This window comes from Colobus angolensis, unplaced genomic scaffold (genome assembly GCF_000951035.1).
Source record: "Colobus angolensis palliatus isolate OR3802 unplaced genomic scaffold, Cang.pa_1.0 Scaffold641, whole genome shotgun sequence".
NCBI lineage: Eukaryota > Metazoa > Chordata > Mammalia > Primates > Cercopithecidae > Colobus > Colobus angolensis.
This window is the reverse complement of record NW_012120055.1, coordinates 139,413-158,001: the sequence shown is the minus strand read 5'-3', so window position 1 is coordinate 158,001 and position 18,589 is coordinate 139,413. Positions and strand designations below refer to the sequence as shown.

General features: G+C 41.9%; 1 protein-coding gene across 2 annotated transcripts in view; it reads left to right on the top strand.

Annotated features, from left to right (window-relative positions):
* Positions 1 to 18,589, top strand: part of CDC16 (cell division cycle 16) — a 36,890-nt gene that overhangs the window by 14,409 nt on the left and 3,892 nt on the right. For both annotated transcript variants that reach the window (XM_011964132.1, XM_011964130.1), the window contains exons 11-16: positions 180 to 305; positions 5,885 to 6,037; positions 8,461 to 8,524; positions 10,965 to 11,026; positions 11,955 to 12,090; positions 14,260 to 14,350. In XM_011964132.1, the coding sequence (XP_011819522.1) occupies positions 180 to 305; positions 5,885 to 6,037; positions 8,461 to 8,524; positions 10,965 to 11,026; positions 11,955 to 12,090; positions 14,260 to 14,350 (632 nt within the window). The remainder of the gene's footprint in view (positions 1 to 179; positions 306 to 5,884; positions 6,038 to 8,460; positions 8,525 to 10,964; positions 11,027 to 11,954; positions 12,091 to 14,259; positions 14,351 to 18,589) is intronic.

Genomic DNA, 18,589 nt, shown 5'->3' with positions numbered 1-18,589 from the left:
GGCCTATAATCCCAGCTGCTTGGGAGGTTGACGCAGGAGAATTGCTTGATACCGGGAGGCAGAGGCTGCAGTGAGCTGAGATCGCGCCACTGCACTCCAGCCTGGGCAACAAAGTGAGACTTCGTCTCAAAAAAAAAAGAATAAATATTATATTACTTAAATTAACTCTCTTGTTTTAGCAAAGCCACAACACTTGAGAAAACCTACGGACCTGCATGGATAGCCTATGGACATTCGTTTGCAGTGGAGAGTGAGCATGACCAAGCGATGGCTGCTTACTTCACAGCAGCACAGCTGATGAAAGGGTACGGCAGAGTAAACTCATCAGACTCCATGAAGGGATGTTTTTCCTAATAGAAATGAAATTTCTGTTATTATTATTACTGCTATTTGGTTGCTAAACTAAACAAAAACATTTTACTTGCCTTTTAATCTAGTTGCTTGTGATTGTAAAATAACTGCAAGCGGAGGGGTAAAGAGGCTGGTGTAGTGAATTTGCCTAGCAGTTGATTTCAACCAGTGCAAGAAGGAACTAGGAAATTAGGCCAGTGGAGGAGATGAATTATGAAAGCCCTTCTTCACATGCTCATGCAAGAATAAAAATATTCATGAGCAAAATTATTATCTCTTATCTATTACCAAGAGGTGTTTGATGTGGCTTAGTGGAAAGTGCAGGACTCTGTTTGCCAATATTCTAGATTTATATCAATATTAAATGTGTTGATACTAAGAGTGTGTTACTTTGAGGAGTAGAGCACTGCTGTTCACATTGACTGTTGGGTCTCGCCATTGGTTACAACTTACAGGGTTCGTTTGTGTGGACTGCTTCTGTTGACTGGTGACTCCATCCCTGCCTGGAGAGGTAGTGGGAGTGCAGTGGTGCAGAGGCCTGGTCTGGAGTCATACCTCCTGCACTCTTCCTGGTTCTTCCACTCCCAGCCATGTGATGTTGGGCAAGTTTCTTAGCCTCCTGAGAAATAGGAATAATAGCAAAATTTACTCACTGGCTTATTGTGAGAAGTAATTGAGATAATACCAATTAAAGACTTTGAAGAGTATCTTACACATAGAAAGCACTCAATGAAAGTTAGCTACCTTTGTTTATTGTAGTATGCAGGCGTGGAATCATATATTTATCTATATTGAATTTCGTCCTGTTAGGTTTGATCTCTTTGTAAACTGTTAGACTCTTTTTGGCACTCAGTTCCACATCCAAATTATTATCAACCTCAGTCAATAGTCATATTAAATTTGGTAAGTATGAATTTTATATCTAAGCATCCAAGTAAATATTGTGAAGGACATAGCTCCTTAGCTGTATTAGTCAGTAGGGTTGCTCTAACAAAAGACTACAGACTGGGTGACTTAAAGGACAGAAATGTATTTTTTCATAGTTGTGCAGGTTGAGAAGTCCAAGATCAGGGTGCTGGCCAGTGCGGCTCCTCTTGAGGGGTTTCTTCCTGGTTTGCAGATATTTGCCTTCTTGCTGTGTCCTCACACGACAGAGAGCGCTCTGGTGTCTCTTCCTCTTGTAAAAACATTAACCCTATTGGATGAGAACCTTACACGAACCCTATTGGATAAGAGCCTGACACTAGCCCTGCTGGGTAAGAGCCCTACACTAGTCCTATTGGGTAAGAACCATACCCTTAGGACTTCATGTAACTTTTATTATCTCTTCATAGGCCCTATCTTGAAGAACAGGCACAGTAGGGGTTAGGGATTTAATGTATGAATCTGGGGACAGAGGGGACACAAACAGTCCGTAGCACTAACATATTACTAGAAATAACCTTCCAGATTACAGTTGTATACCCAGTTACGGATCCACCTAAATGATCCTCATACTCAGTTCAGGTCTTTCCATCCTGTTCACCAAGATGGGTGAGACCTTTTCCAGTTCTCTTCTGAAGCTCAACTCCAGTATCTGCATATTTCCCGTATGCATCAGTCTGATAATTTGTTACCAAAAAAAATAAAAGTCTCAAGAATTCACTGAGTTGGTTTTTATGGGCACATGCTGCAGTCTGGTAATTTTTTTTTTTTTTGAGGCGGAGTCTCGCTCTGTCACCTGGACTGGAGTGCAGTGGCCGGATCTCAGCTCACTGCAAGCTCCGCCTCCCGGGTTTACGCCATTCTCCTGCCTCAGCCTCCCGAGTAGCTGGGACTACAGGCGCTCGCCACCTCACCCGGCTAGATTTTTGTATTTTTTTAGTAGAGACGGGGTTTCACCGTGTTAGCCAGGATGGTCTCGATCTCCTGACCTCGTGATCCGCCCGTCTCGGCCTCCCAAAGTGCTGGGATTACAGGCTTGAGCCACCGCGCCCGGCCAGAAGTGTATAATTTATATCATTTGTTATATTAACTCTGTTATTTACCATTTTTAGTTCTCTTTATTTGTTCCTATGGGTTCAAGTTACCATCCAATGTTACTTTCTTACTGTAATACAGCTTTGCTGTCACCCGCTTCCTATTATGCTGTTACTGGTAAACCTTACATTTCTGTATGTGATAGACCCACCCAACAATATAATTCCATATTGAGTATCCCTAATCAGAAAATCCAAAGTTCAAAATGTTCCAGAAGCCAAAACTTTTTGAGCAGTGGCATGACACTCAAAAGGAATTGCTCACCGGAACATTTTGGATTTTCAGACTAGGGATGCATAAATTCCAAAATTAAAAAAGAAAAAATCAGAAATCCAAAACACTTCTGGTCTCAAGCTAAAGAATACTCAACCTGTACATAGAGTCTCACTCTCTTGCCCAGGCTAGAGTGCAGTGGCACCATCACAGCTCACTGCATTCTCAAACTCCTGGGCTCAAGGGATCCTTCCGCCTCAGCCTCTCAAGTGTCTGGGACTATAAGGCCATACCACCATGCTTGGCTAGGTTTCTGTTACTTTTTAGAGATGGGGTCTCACTGTGTGCCAGGCTCGTCTTCAGCTCCTGGGCTCAAGCATTCCTTTCACCTTGACCTCCCAGAGTGCTGGGATTACAGGCGTGAGCCACTGCACCCAGCCTACAATTGCTGTTTAAATCAAGAGAAAAAAGAAATACGTGTTAAATTGTCTTTTGTAATTACATAATTATCTTGACTAGTAGTCTTACTTTTTCTTGTGGATTTCAATTACTGTCTGGGGTACTTTCAGCTTGTAGAGCTTTTTTGTGTGTTTTCTGTAAGGCAATTTGCATTAAATTTTCTCATCTCCCCCCGCCCCCCCCGGGAATGTCTTAATTTTCAACAGATAATTTTGTTGGATGTAGAATTCTTGGTCAACTTTCTTTCAGTACTTTGAATGTCGTTAGCTGCTTTCTGGCCTCCATGATATTTGGTGAGAAGTCAGCAGTTGATCTTACTGAAATTGCCCTTGTATGTAATTAATGATTTTCTGTAACTGCTTTAAACATTCTTTTTTTCATCTTTTTCAGTGGTTTAACTGTTATTTGTCTAGGTGTGAATCTCTTTGAGTTTATTCTTCTTGGAGTTCTTAAAGCTTCTTGGAAATCTTCTGGCTGTTATTTTCTTCAATATTCTTCTCCTTTCTTCTGTCTTCTGGGACTCCTATTATACGTGTGTTGGTATACCTGTTAGTGTGCCACAAGCCTCTGAGGTTCTGTTCATTTTTCTTCTTTTTCTGTTTCTCAGATGGGACAATCTCAGTTGACATCTTTAAGTTCAATAATTCTTTTTTCTGCCTATCCATGTCTGCTCTTAATCCCTTCTAGTGAATTTTTTATTTCAATTTTTGTACTTTGTAACTCCAGATTTGCTACTTGCTTAATTTTTATAGTTTCTGTGTCTTTACTGGTGTTCTCTGGTGAGACATTGTCCTCATAATTTAGTTCTGTGGACATAATTTCTTTTAGTTCTGGCTTAGTTAAGCTATTTGTCTTGTTAGTCCAACATCTGGGCTTTTCCCAGAATGGTTTCTATTCACTGCTTTTTTCATGTGTATGGGCCATAGTTTCCTGTTTCTTTGCATGTCCTTTTTTTTTGAAAGTAGATATGTAAAGTCATATAACGGGGCAGTTCTGGATTTTCCCACACAGCCCCAGGATTTATTGGTCATTGTCACTGTTTGTTTAGTGACTTTCCAGAACTAATCCTCTGATTTATATCCTTTGTTGTATGAAGCCACTGAAGCCTCTGCTCAGTTAACTAGCAGCTTTGATATCTCTTAAACCAGTAAGTCTTCCACCCTTTGCGGAAGGACTCTGCACACCTTCAGCACTCAGCATTGTTGACAACTCTGCCTGAGCCTTCACTTCATTCTAGCACAGAGCCTCAAGATCAGCCAGAGATGAGACAATAGGGCCTTCTCAGGCCTTTTCTGTGCATGCATATAGCCCTGTGCACGGGTATGGCCTTCCCAATCCCCAGGAATGTGTCAGAGCTCTTTATAGCCCCTGTGGACATCTTATTCCCCAGGTTTCCTTTTAAGTTTGTGGCCTGCATCCAGTTTGCCCTGACTGGGATAGCTGCCGGAGGCGGCAGCCAGTGCTAAATAATTGCTGTTGATTGTTTCCAACAAATCCCCTGGGGATAGAGCTTTTCTCACTGAGTGGGCTCGGAGGTTAGTAGAAGACAAGCTATGAGTGGGGCTCTTTTAGGAGCTACCAGACAGGTCAAATAGCAGCAGTTCCCTGTGGGGTGTTGGAGGAACTCTAAATTCTGCTTTCTCCAGTGGCTGCCAGGCTAATGGCTTTACAACTACTGTGGTTATGAGGCTGCTTTGTAATGCAAAGCTAGGGAAAGGGAGATGGGAATAAGACAAAGCAGCACGAAGTTTGTTGTTCTTACTGAGATTTAGCCATTTTTCTTGAATATACACTCCTCACATTGTTTCAAGAGCTTGATGACCTTCCAAAGTTCTGAAAAAGTTGGTTTTGATAATTTTTGCCAGTGTTCTTGTTGCTTCTATGGATGAATAGATTTTTGGAGGTCCTTACGCTGCCATTTTGAAAGTACTTCCAAGAGGTTAGTTGTAAATACTTTTAAAGAATTTGTCATGACCTTCTGTAGAGAATATAATCTTAATTTGAGTTACGGCTCTCGATTAGAACCAAAGCACATACCAAGCAATCAGTATTTATTGATGTTCCGAGATCATCATAAAAGAAAGATTGTCTTATTTATTACACTTGCTTTAATGCAATCACTGATCCAGTCGTGTGAACAGATGAAGATTCAATTAAAAAGTAGTTCTGACTCTGCCTAGAACTGCCTCAGACGGTGGGAAAATGGAATCAATACACAGAGCATTCTTCATTCTCTTCTGCATAGAACTGACTCTCATGCGAATTCACAGAAGGGAGAGCATTTATGTTAGAAAACTCAGAGGTAGCTTCATAAAGGGAAGTAGACCTTGAACGCAATCTTGAAGGATAAATGGTGTGAATAAATCAGAGGAAGACCAGTGTCGGCTGTGGCCTGACATTAGCATCAAGGAGGAAGACAGCACCACACTCAGAGGTAGCTTCGTAAAGGGAAGTAGACCTTGAACACGATCTGGAAGGATAAATGGGGTGAATAGATCAGAGGAAGACCAGCGTCGGCTGTGGCCTGACATTAGCATCCAGGAGGAAGACGGCACCACAGAGACATGCCCTTTTGCTTTAGAAAGTTTTTGTTTTTTTACTGTGGAATAAAATGAAAATTAAAGGTAAATAAGTTGCAGATAGATTCTAGAAGTGGCAGCTGATTAGTCCAAAGTCCATTAGGCATTCATTAAATATTTGTAAATTAAGAGTTAGAAAAAAGTAAATGCTGTGTTTTGGCTACCTTTAAATTGTTTTGCAGATAGGATTTGAAGTTGACAGATTAATTTCTGCTAAATCACAGTTTTTGGTGTTGAATATGTGAAATTTTCCAATTTTTTAGGTGTCATTTGCCTATGCTGTATATTGGATTGGAATATGGTTTGACCAATAACTCAAAACTAGCTGAAAGGTTCTTCAGCCAAGCTCTGAGCATTGCACCGGAAGACCCTTTTGTTATGCATGAGGTCGGCGTGGTTGCATTTCAGAATGGAGAGTAAGTACTGGAAGACTAGAAACCCTTCTGTTAACTAGTGATTGTAAGTAGAGTAGACAGTTACTAGAGTTAACTGACCAAAGGGACTCTTCAGTAGATTTGTACTGTTAAGTGTTCTATTTTAGGAGAAGGAGATAGGAAAAAGAGAGAAACTGCTATCTTGGATTTCCTTAAAAATTCTAAACCCAGGTTTTGGTCTTTTTGACCTGAGCTACCACTTGTTTTCTTACATGATTGGACAATTCAGATTACACATACCCCACAGTGTGGCTGGGAGCACTGTGGAATCCTTAGTTATCTCTGTGTTGATAAGGAGTTGAATTTATGTATTTGAGAAAGATTTGACATGGTTTTTGAAACAAAACTGTTTTCTATTTAGTTACTAGTAAGTCAGAAAATTTAAGTAATTAGACTGACCCAATCTCTGAGTTTCCTGGTCAGTGGAGGCTTTACTGTACCCTAGGATATCTGTGGAATAAGTGATTTGGTGTTACACTCAAAGAGAAAAATGTTTGTAATCCTTTGCATTTCATGATATACAAATTTTAAAATGGTAAATTAGTTTTAGTTTTTTTGTTTTTGTTTTTGTTTTGAGATGTAGTCTTGCTCTGTCACCCAGGCTAGAGTGCAGTGGTGCAATCTCAGCTTACTGCATTCTCTGTCTCCCGGGTTCAAGCGATTCTCCTGTCTCAGCCTCCTGAGTAGCTGGGATTACAAGTGCCTGCCACCACGCCCGGCTGATTTTTGTATTTTTAGTAGAGACGGGGTTTCACCATGTTGGTCAGGCTGGTCTCAAACTCCTGACCTTGTGATCTGCCTGCCTCAGCCTCCCAAAGTGCTGGGATTACAGGCGTAAGCCTCCACGCCCGGCTGTAAATTAGTATTAATACTACTGCAGTGTCATTTATGGCATGTATGTGTTCTAAAAAATGGGTTATCTAGGTATTTTTTTAAAGCTTGAAGCTTTAAAATAGTAATCTTTTAATATAATACAGTAATCATCAGTATTTGCAAATTTGCCTGCTCACTAAAATTTATTTGTAACCCGCAAATCAGTTCCTGAGGTGCTTTCCTAGCCGTTGGCAGACATGCCCACGGCTGGGAGAAAGCTGGGTCTCCTGGCACACACATTTCCAGCTGGAGTCTAAGAAGGCAACGCTCTGCCTTTTTTCCCAGTTCAACTATAAACCAGTGTACTTTCTGTGGTCTATTTAGTGTCACAGTTTTCACATTTTTGTGCTTTTTGTTGGTAATTTCACTGTTTTGAAATAATCCCCAAGCTTAGTGAAATGCTGTCTCGTGTTAATTGTGATGTATCTGACAGAGGAAACACATGTGTTTGAGAAGCCTCATTCAGGCAGGCATCAGTTACAGTGCTGCTGGCCCTGACTTCAACATTGATGAATCAACAGTATGTATCACATAAGACGTCTTTAAACAGACACACACATAAAACAGGGTTACGCATTGATCGATTAGAGAAAATGTTACCAGAGAGTTGCAGGAATCTAACTGTGTTTCCCCTGGGAGCCGCGGTTCAATATTTGCTAACTCAGCGTGCACAGTGACTTTACAGAACATAACTACTGTGGTCGGGTGCAGTGGCTCGCGCCTGTAATCCCAGCACTTTGGGAGGCCAAGACGGGCACGTTGCTTGAGGCCAGGAGTTTGAGACCAGCATGTGCAACATGGCGAAAACGTCTCTACTACAAATACAGAAATTAGCTGGGGATGGTGTTGTACGCCTGTAATCCCAGCTGTGTCAGGAGGCTGAGGCACAAGAATCACTTGAACCCGGGAGGCAGAGGTTACAGTGAGCTGAGATCGCACCACTGCATTCCAGCCTAGGTGACAGAGTGAGACTCTTAAAAAAAAAAAAAATATATATATATATATATATATATATATAAATACTACATCTCCCAAAATCTTGAAATCTTTTTTTTTTTTTTGAGATGGAGTCTCGCTCTGTCGCCCGGGCTGGAGTGCAGTGGCCGATCTCAGCTCACTGCAAGCTCCGCCTCCCGAGTTCACGCCATTCTCCTGCCTCAGCCTCCCGAGTAGCTGGGACTACAGGCGCCCGCCACCTCGCCCGGCTAGTTTTTTGTATTTTGTAGTAGAGATGGGGTTTCACCGTGTTAGCCAGGATGGTCTCGATCTCCTGACCTCGTGATCCGCCCGTCTCGGCCTCCCAAAGTGCTGGGATTACAGGCTTGAGCCACCGCGCCCGGCCTGAAATCTTGAACTCTTGATATTAATGCCATAAAATTAATCATTTGTGACTTGACTTTGAATTTTTATAATTATTTCCAGCAGTTTACCCCATTGCATTTTAGTACTACTAGAAAGATAATCAAAAGTTTTTTAAAAGTTTATATTTGGTAATTTTGAATAATCTGCAACCTTTTTTCCGTTCATTTTAGATGGAAAACAGCCGAAAAATGGTTTCTTGATGCTTTGGAAAAAATTAAAGCAATTGGGAACGAGGTATTCTTTGTTGTATCTGTAAATACACACATACATACCCCTGAGTGTTTACTGTTAAATGAGGAAAATCTCATTGCCTTCAAAGATGATAAGCTGATATTTTCATAACAAGCAGCTGTTAATGTTTGCATTGTCAGTTAACTGTTTTACCACATGGTAAGAAATGAGGTTTTTTTCCTAATTAAGAGGGCAAATGTTGGGCCTTTGCTTCTTAAATGGGCTCTAGCTCTGAAATGGGAGAAGCATCAGAACAGATTGGATGATTATTTGAAGCTAGGAATAGTCGTTGGTTCGCGGAAACTATTGGGCACTGTATCGTCTGATGTAACATTCCTCCTCTAGAACTTCAGAGAGCGTCTTTGACTGAAGGGTAAATAAAGTATAGCGGCAGGTCCCACTTCTGAAAAGATAGGGATGGGATAGGTATTACCGAAATTCACACCTTTTGTTGCTGTTACTGCATACTGAGTGTGTATTTGGGCCTTTCCATTTTAAAATACTTGACTGCTTCTGTTGCATGAACGACGTACCCCATGAATTGCTGCTTATGAGTTAACCTAACAATTATCAAGAACGTGCATATACTGATATGACGTAAAAGTAGTAACAATTTTAGATGCCATAAACTTGCATAGGTAAGAGATTTGCATGATGCTCTTCTGTTTCATCCGTGCCTGTTTTGTTTCATTCTATTCTGGTTTTCACTTCTCAGCTTCCTGCTGTTCCTGTTTGTGCACACCTGCCCACAGTTTTCTTCTCCCTTGGCTGTTAGCTTTCTCTGCTGTTACAGACACAGCTTTGCCTGTCCCCATAGACACAGCCTTGTTTACTTTGGTCTCTCATGTCATCTGAACTTATAAACACTATTCCTGTGTTTGCACATGCATGTATATAAAGCAGGTGCCTCTGCCACATAGTCTTGGTTAGTTCTGGATAATGCAAGTGTTTTGTTAATAGGGGATTGCCACTTGCCACCTTGTCAGTTTTCAGATGGGCTTAGCAGCATCAGCATCGCCTAGAAGCCTGCCAGAAGTGCAGAATCTCACACCAACTGAATCAAAATCTGCAGTTTTAGCAAGATCCCCAGGGGATTATCATGCACAGAAAAGTTTGAGAAGCACTTTCCTAAACCATACTTTAGGTTCAACTGAACCTGTATTCTTTGATGATTAAGGGGCAGTAAATTTAGAGTCTTACAGAAATTTAATGGTTTTAAGTATGAAAGCACAATACTATTGAAATGTCAAAATGCCCATTAAAAAGCTGTACGAAGAGGGGGAAAATATTGACTTTATTAGAAACTGCGGCAAATGTTAAAGAGAAATAATCATGCCTAAGAGTCATTAAATGATTTGTTTTTCATTCACATGGGCTGTGCCTCCTAGAATGGTCTCGATAGAGATAGAGAATCTGTGGCTCAGGTCTGTTCATTCATTTAGTTGACATATATTTAATGAGCCATAGGCTCTGAGCTAGGCTTTGGGATGCAACGGGCAATGAGTTTACTATTTACTGACCTCAGATCAACTGGGGAATATAAATAAGTAAATTGGTGGTGAAATACGGTACAATTGAGGAACTAAAGGTGCCCACAGAGAAAGGCAGTTCACCCAGAAATGAGCCTTTTGCATACACCTCAGTCCTGAAAGTCATCACACATTAGCCAGGCAAAAATTAGGGCAAGGGTATTTCAGTATTTGCAAAAATTGGAGCTAATTCAGTATGACTTGGATTTTGAGTTCACAGAGAATGTTAAGGAGTGGGTCAAGAGGGTTAAGTGTGGGTCACTAAGGGCCCAGAATGAAAGAGTTTGTACCTTATCCTGAGGAGAGTAGGAATACAAAAGGGATTTAAGAAGGAAACAATCTGGTCAGACTTTTATGATTGGGGCCCAGATTTGACTCTGTTAATGAGGAAGGTGAGGATTACATAGGTTGGAGTTATGCCTAGCAATTAGAAGGAACCAGGCCTGGTGTGCTTCGTGGAAGGGTCAGAGGGGATGGGGGTACCATTCACTGGACTGGAGGGGCACTCAGCAGCAGTTAGGTCAGGGGCTGGGATGGCCAGGGAGAGACGGGTGTGGTGTGTAGCACACCGAACTTAAAGTGCTTGTAACATTTCCAAGCGGAATTATTTAGCAGGGAGATGGATAGAGAGGTCTGGTGTTTGAGGGAAAGCTCTGAGCTGCAGATACTCATTTGAACTCCAGCAGGGATAGGCTCTTGGATCAACTTGTCCTAATGATAACAGAGTCCTCAGAAGTCTCCTAGTAGGGAAGAAAGGGAGATAGATAAGCCAGCAGTTACCCTGGCCTTGTGGCGTGCTGGAGGCACACACTGGGAGAGAGCCCAGCTTGCAAGGCGTGAAATAATTCAGTGCAAACAAATCAGGCTGAACCGTGACATATATAACTCGTGGGCTTGATGTTGCTATGTTTTAGGTAACAGTTGACAAATGGGAACCTTTGTTGAACAACTTGGGGCATGTCTGCAGAAAACTTAAGTAAGTGAAGTAGAGCATTTTCAGAAATATACTTTGTGACTCAAAGTTTACTTAATTCTGAATACTTTGTCATATTTTTATTTCATGAGATCCACCAGCTTTCTTCTACTTGGCTGCTCAGGTATAATTAGCATCAAAATCAGCTTTTATTATTTATCTCTGTGGTGTAATTTTATTTTAGAAACATTGAGATTTTTACTTTTTTATATGAAAATTTAGTGTTCAAAATTAATTCAGAAGAATTAGGACAGTAAGATATAATTAAAATCCTATCCATATTCTAACTGTTTTCTGCTAGAGGTTTTGTGGTGTGATAAACAGGCAACAGTTGAAAAATGGGTTTTTTGGTTAAATAAGTCTGGGCAATTTTAGGTTACTCAAGATTTAACAAGTGTTTCTATTGCAGGATTTCTTTGAGTCTTTACTGTGTATTATAAGCTTATGGCATTTTCCAAAGTTTAATTGAGGATAAAACATTTTTTTCACAAAAGACTTTACAAGTGAAGTATTCCAGAGAACTCTGGGGAGCACTTTTCTAAGTAAATCTTTTGGACCTTAAAGCAATACACCTTGGCTGCTTTTATTTACCCCTGATATGGGACACTGTTACCTAAGAGGGGGGTGTGTGGGAAGGACACAGCCAGGAGGCAGGGACTGGGGTTCTGGTTGCAGTGTCCCACTAGACATCAGAAGGAATACAGCAGACATCCCTGCAGGAGTGCCCTTGGCCGGAGGAGGGAGCAGGCCTGGAAGATGCATTTAGAGGGCATATTGAGATGCGTGAGAGTAGGTGTGGAGACGTTCAGCAGTCTAGACTGCTGTTGTTATCGAGATAGTGTTTCTTGGGTGTTGATATGGATGGACTCGTCTTAGACTCAGGGATTTAGTGCTTTTCCTGTGGCCAGTGAATGTGTGTTCTCCCCCACAGAAAGTACGCCGAGGCCTTGGATTACCACCGCCAGGCACTGGTGTTGATTCCTCAGAACGCATCCACCTACTCCGCTATTGGATATATCCACAGTCTGATGGGCAACTTTGAAAATGCTGTGGACTACTTCCACACAGTATGTCTTTTCTTTGTACCTAATTTTAAATCTGGTTGACACTGACCACTTCCTTTTTTGAAATATTTTTTCTAGGTAATATTTACTTACTATTTTAATAATCTTTAGGCAACCTTACGTTTTATTCTTTCCTTTGCAGAGCAAAGCATGTAGGTGTTGTACAGTACTCATCAAATTAGAAACAAACATAAGTCCTGTCCTCAGGGTTTGCAGGGAAGTGCGCAGGTGCCCAGCGGCACTTGCCAGTGATCTGAGTGCTGAGCACAGCGTTATCTGTCCACGTAGGCCCTTTGGGAACTCCCAGTCTTTCTGTTGATGACTTTTACAATTAATCCACTTAGATCACTTTAGTAGATGAACAAAACAGTCTGTGCAGTCATCACAAGGAAAGAACCTTTCCTTAGTCCATGTACCATATTCCATCAAATTTAAGACACCATGAGTAAGCAGGATGACCATAAAGAAAAAAGTGCTGCCAATTAAACTTTAACATAATTTTTTCCTGTCACTTAATTTTTTTGTATTTAGAGAAAATATTCTTGAACATATTTAGGCAGATTTGTATTACTCTAGTACATACCTAGAAATGTACATGTAAGTGAAATAAATGGTTGCAATATTCAACCCAGAGGGCCAGCATCTGTGTTTTCCCAAAATAGTGCCCTGATGCTAGCACACATACCCAGTTCCTGGCTCTGGGTTTCTTCCCAGCCACAGACACCTGCTTTCCAACTCTCTCTCTCTCATCCCTCAGTCTGCTGACGTGTCAATGGAGGGTTTTTAGAAACCACAATCCCCATATCTGTTTAAGTGTTCCTCACATGGTTTGTGATCTAGTCTGTGCTGCCAACATAACCACCAAGTCCGTGCTGCTCAGGCAGGTTTTACCTACGTCACAGCGGTGGCTGGTTGATGGCAGTAATAGGAAACCACAGGTAAAAGGGAAGAAGTGTTCGAATTTGAGAAAATGTGGGTCTTAGAATCAGTGAACTAATGCTATTTGGAAAAAGAGATAAAATATGAGAAAATGTATCAAAGATAAACTCATGAGTGGTTTGTAACTGATTTTCAGGAGTTCATTAGAGATTTTGAGGTTCGATGAAGTCGTGAAGGTACCGTGATGGTACCAGAGCACTGAGCTCGTCAGAGGTTTGGACTAAGCACAGTTTCTAGTCCTGTATAATCTTTTAAATATGTATATTTGAGTGTTGTATAATTTACCTTTCTTCTGAGATCTGATTAATACAGAAGGCTCGGCTGGGCACGTGGGCTCATGCCTGTAATACCAGCACTTTGGGAGGCTGAGGCGGGCAGATCACGAGGTCAAGAGATCAAGACCATCCTGACCAATATGGTGAAACCCCGTCTCTACTAAAAATACAAAAATCAGCTGGGCACGTGCCTGTAGTCCCAGCTACTAGCCCTGTGCCTCAGTCCTAGGCTGAGGCAGGAGACTTGCTTGAACCCAGGAGGCGGAGGTTGCAGTGAGCTGAGATCATGCCACTGCACTCCATCCTGGCGATAGAGTGAGACTGTGTCTGAAAATAAACAAACAAACAAACAAATACAGAAGGCTCAGAGAACTCTGTATGGAGATAGAACTTTTTTTTTCCTTTTGAGATAGAATTTTGCTTTGTTGCCCAGGCTAGAGTGCAGTGGTGCGATCTTGGCTCACTGCAACCTCCACCTCCCAGCAATTTTCCTGCCTCAGCCTCCCAAGTAGCTGGAATTACAGGCACCTGCCACCATGCCCGGCTAATTTTTGTATTTTTTATTAGAGACGGGGTTTCACCATGTTGGCCAGGCTGGTCTGGAACTCCTGACCCCAGGTGATCCGCCCGCCTAGGCCTCCCAAAGTGCTGCAATTACAGGCATGAGCCACTGTGCCCAGTTGAGATAGAACTTTTTAAAAAATCCTTTTTTGGTATAGGTTTCCAGCATAAGAAAACAGAATAGTGTGATGAACCTCCATGACCCATAACCAACTTCAACAGTCATCGGCTCATGGCCAGCCATCGGCTCGTGTAGTTCTGTCCCCACTAACAGTGCCACTTCCCCCACCCTGGATGCCCTGGAATATTTTGAAATGAATCAGTGTGGTAATATTTCTAAACAAAAGATAAGGAAATACATTTTCTTTTAATAACCATGCTGAATCTTTTATGGCAGGCCCTTGGTCTTAGGCGAGATGATACATTTTCTGTTACAATGCTTGGTCATTGCATCGAAATGTACATTGGTGATTCCGAAGCTTATATCGGTAAGATGATCATTATTCTTACTGGTATTGTACTCCATTTTTTAGGTTGTCATATGTCTCTGTTTATGTTTCTCATTCTCATTTGAGGTTCCAAGTTTATCTTTCTAACCATTTGTGCTGCATTAAAAACAAGAAACTCCATTTATTTTATTGGAACAATGCTGTAGGGAGTTAGTGACTCACCGAGGATGCATTCAGTTTAAAGTTGAATACTTACTTGTAGAAAATACCGCTACAGAGTAAGTGTAAAGCACTTTGATAGAAGGACCCGTCTGTTTCTATAATGGAAAAAGAAATCTTAGCAACATTTTTCTAATACACAATCGAAGGGGCTCTATCATTATTTTAAATGCAGGGTATAACCATATAAATCTTTACATTTCAATGGAATGTTGAGATGCCATACATTTCCATAACAGTGAATAAGTAATAGTATAAGTTTGGATGGAATTGCTGTACTTGGACACTCGTTTAGTTATAAACATTACATGATAAGGAGGATGTGGTGAGGTTAAATCTTGAGATCTAGGATAGGAAAGTTGCAAGCCTGCTAACTCCCATTCCTACTAAAGTAATTTCTTTCTTTTTTTGAGACGGAGTTTCACTCTGTTGCCCAGGCTGGGGTGCAATGGCACGATCTTGGCTCACCACGACCCCTGCCTCCCGGGTTTAAGCCATTCTCCCACCTCAGCCTCCCGAGTAGCTGGGATTACAGGCATGTGCCACCACGCCTAGCTAATTTTGTATTTTTAGTAGAGACTGGTCTTCTCCATGTTCAGGCCAGACTGGTCTTGAACTCCTGACCTCAGGTGATCCGCCTGCCTCAGCCTCTCAAAGTGTTGGGATAACAGGCATGAGCCACTGTGCCCGGCCCCTACTAAAGTAATTTCTGATGTAATTTCCCCAAAAGTCAAAAAGGTCAGGTAATGTGATAGAAAACAGAGCAGAGCCTTAGATTTTGAGAAGGACCTGTCTGCTTATGTGTCTTGGGGTTCCCTGAGGGAAACAGAGGTTTCTCCTAAAACGGGGTCTGTGGTGCCCTCTGGTTTTCCCAAGGAGCCCGAGGCTGTCAGAAATTACCTTGGGTCCTTTCATGTGGGCATCCAGAGTGGCAAGAAGACAGACTGGAGAAATAATCCAGTCAACTGAGAAGAACAACAAAAAATGAGTAATACCCATTGTAAAGTAGGATAAACTGAAGCACATCACAGTTTAAACATGCATGTTCACGTAGCGTTAAGCTCCACAGCTCACTCTCTTAACCATCCTGTAATTATGCCTGCTCTATGCCCAGTCACTGATGCACTTGTGTGGTAGCTCATGGCACACTTAGCAAACAGCTTCCCTGTCCCCTTAGAACCTGGGTTTCATTTCTGGCTCTACAGCAGTATAAACAATTTTTCTCTGAATGTGTTGGGTTCTATCCTTATATGTCTCAAGTTTTATTAATATTACTGAATGTTATAGGGGGCTGTGATGTCTTTAATCCTTAGAAATATTAAACAATCTATAAATAATGTATAAGGTTAAGCAGTATTCAAATATCTATATGCTTTAAAACATTCAGGCAATGTATTGAGAAACACACCTAATAAACTATAGTGAATCTACTCTGGATGAAAATTTAGAGAATATCTCTTCAAAAGAAGCTATCTAGGCCGGGCGTGGTGGCTCATGCCTGTAATCCCAGCACTTTGGGAGGCCAAGGCAGGCAGATCACGAGGTCAGGAGATCGAGACCATCCTGGCTAACATGGAGAAACCCCGACTCTACTAAAAAAACAAAAAAAACTAGCCAGGCATAGTGGCACACGTGTGTAGTCCCAGCTACTCGGGAGGCTGAGGCAGGAGAATCACTTGAACCCGGGAGGCAGAGGTTGCAGTGAGCCAAGATTGCGCCACTGTACTCCAGCCTGGGTGACAGAGCCCATCTCAAAAAGAAAAAAAAGCTATATATTGGTAGTTATGCATATTCTTATATATATTAACGGTATTTTACATGCTTATAACCTTAAAAATAATTGAAAAGTGTCAAAATACATTTCTGTGGGCTTGAAAATGATACAATATATGTTGTTTAAAGCAGTCACTAAAATGTATAAATTTCTAGATAATCACTAAAAAAGAAAGTTCATACCAAAAGTAGTAATACTAGGAATAAAAGAGGGCTCAACACTGCCTTTGGGAGAGGAAGGGTCCAGAGTGGTATGTTTTTAAAAGTCCTTCTCCAGCCTGCCATGAAACATGGCTGGATTTTTCTCCTTGTCCTGTGTAACCTCCCTTAATTTATCATAGTTTACTGCCTTAGTTACTCTCTCATTCCTCCAAGGAGAACCTCAAGAAATTTAGGTAACAGCAGAGTGTGGCCCCAGCCAGTTGCCTGCCCTCAGTGACCAAGGGAGCAATTAGGTAGGAAATGGCCACTGAAAGACTGAAAACAAGAAAAGGACTCGGGTCTCTCCTCCAAACTGGGCGGTGGTGGCCAGGCACTTCCACACGGAAATCTTTCACTTCACCAGAGTGTCCCCAGCCAGAGACCCGCAGCTGTCTCTGTGCTTAGGTGCTATCCACTGAGGGTCCCGAGTTGGAAAAGGGAAATAGAGAGGCGGGGAGTTCCCCTGTATAGAGCGGAGGGATCCCCACATGGCGATAGCTCCAGCTCATGCCCACAAATGAAGGCTCTCTAGAGAGGAAAAAGGGAAAAAGAGAAGAAAAATAAATCCCAAAATTTGGGCTTCCCACCTGACTGGCTCACCAAAATATGTTACTGGTGTGGAAGGTCTTCACTACAAGTCGTCCAGGTTCTTGGCATGGTGAAAAAAGATTGAACAAAACACACGAAGCAGTGGAAGACGAAAGCACAGGTGTATTGAAGTGAAAGTACACGCCACACAGCGGGAGCCGGTTTGAGCAAGTAGCTGATGAGCCCCAGTTGGGGTTTAAGTACGCTTAGGGGTTTCCTGTTGGTTACACCCTATGCAAATGAAGGATTGGTCTGTGGCCAATCAGAGGCTGAAGTGAAGTTACACCCTATGCAAATGAAGACTGTGACCAATCAGAGGCTGAAGTGAAGGCGTCCTGTCTTTAGACCCTATTCTGCCTCAGTTAGGAAGCAAATAAAGGCGCTCAACATCATTACTTATCAGGGAAATGAAATTAAAACCATAGTGATAGTGTGTGCCTCTAGTGCCAGCTACTCGGGGCTGAGGCTGGAGGATTACTGGAGCTCAGGAGATCAAAGCTGCAGCCATCCTGTCTCAAAAAAGTAATATAAATAAAACCACAGTGAGAAACCAGTACACACCCACCAGAATGGCTAAAAGTACAGTATGTGGTGTTGGTGTGATGTGGAGCAACTGGAACTCTCATAGATTGACTACTAGTGGGTTATAAAAGGGTAAAGTCTTTTTGGGAAACTGCTTAACATCATAGTAAAGTTAAACCTATTATATCAGTTCTCTATTGCTGCCTAACCACTCCAAAACCTCAACCAACAACGTATTATTTTTACAATTCTGTGGGTTGAGTGACCCATTTGCGGGTCTTCTCTAGGTTTACTCATGCAGCTGTGGTTAGCAGATACTTGACTGGGTAGATGGTCTAAAATGGTATCATTTTCCAGTAGGGAGCTCAGCTTGGGTGCGAAGTCTCTCTCTCTGGGGCTTTCATCTTAGGTTTCTTTGTAGCACGATGTACTCAGGGTTCTAAAGGACAAGAACCGAAGTTCAGGACCTCTTGAAAATTCAGAGTTGCACAACGTTCTGTTCCATCAGTACAAGTCTCATAAGCTCTGAGTCATTGTGGGAGGGGCTGCGCCAGGGCGAGGGTGCTGGCAGGTGTGACTCATTGGGGTGGGTAGAGGGTGGTGATTGACCACAGTGATTCTGTCATGTAGGTGTGAGCCCAACGGAAGCAAGTGCTTCTGTCCACTAAAGGTCACAAACAAGAGTATTCATAGCTTTATTCATAATAGCACCTAACTGGAAATGACTCAAAACGTCCACCAGTAGGAGAGAGGAGAAATAAATTGTGGCATGTTCATACAGTGGAATACTATATTATTTGAAAGACTACTGAATCATTTAGAAACATGGATCAATTTCACAGATTTTTAAAAATTTTTAATTATTACTATTTTTTTTTCTGAAAGGGAGTTTCAGTCGCCCAGGCTGGAGTGCAGTTGTGCAATCTCGGCTTACTGCAACCTCCGCCTTCTGGGTTCAAGCAATTCTCCTGCCTC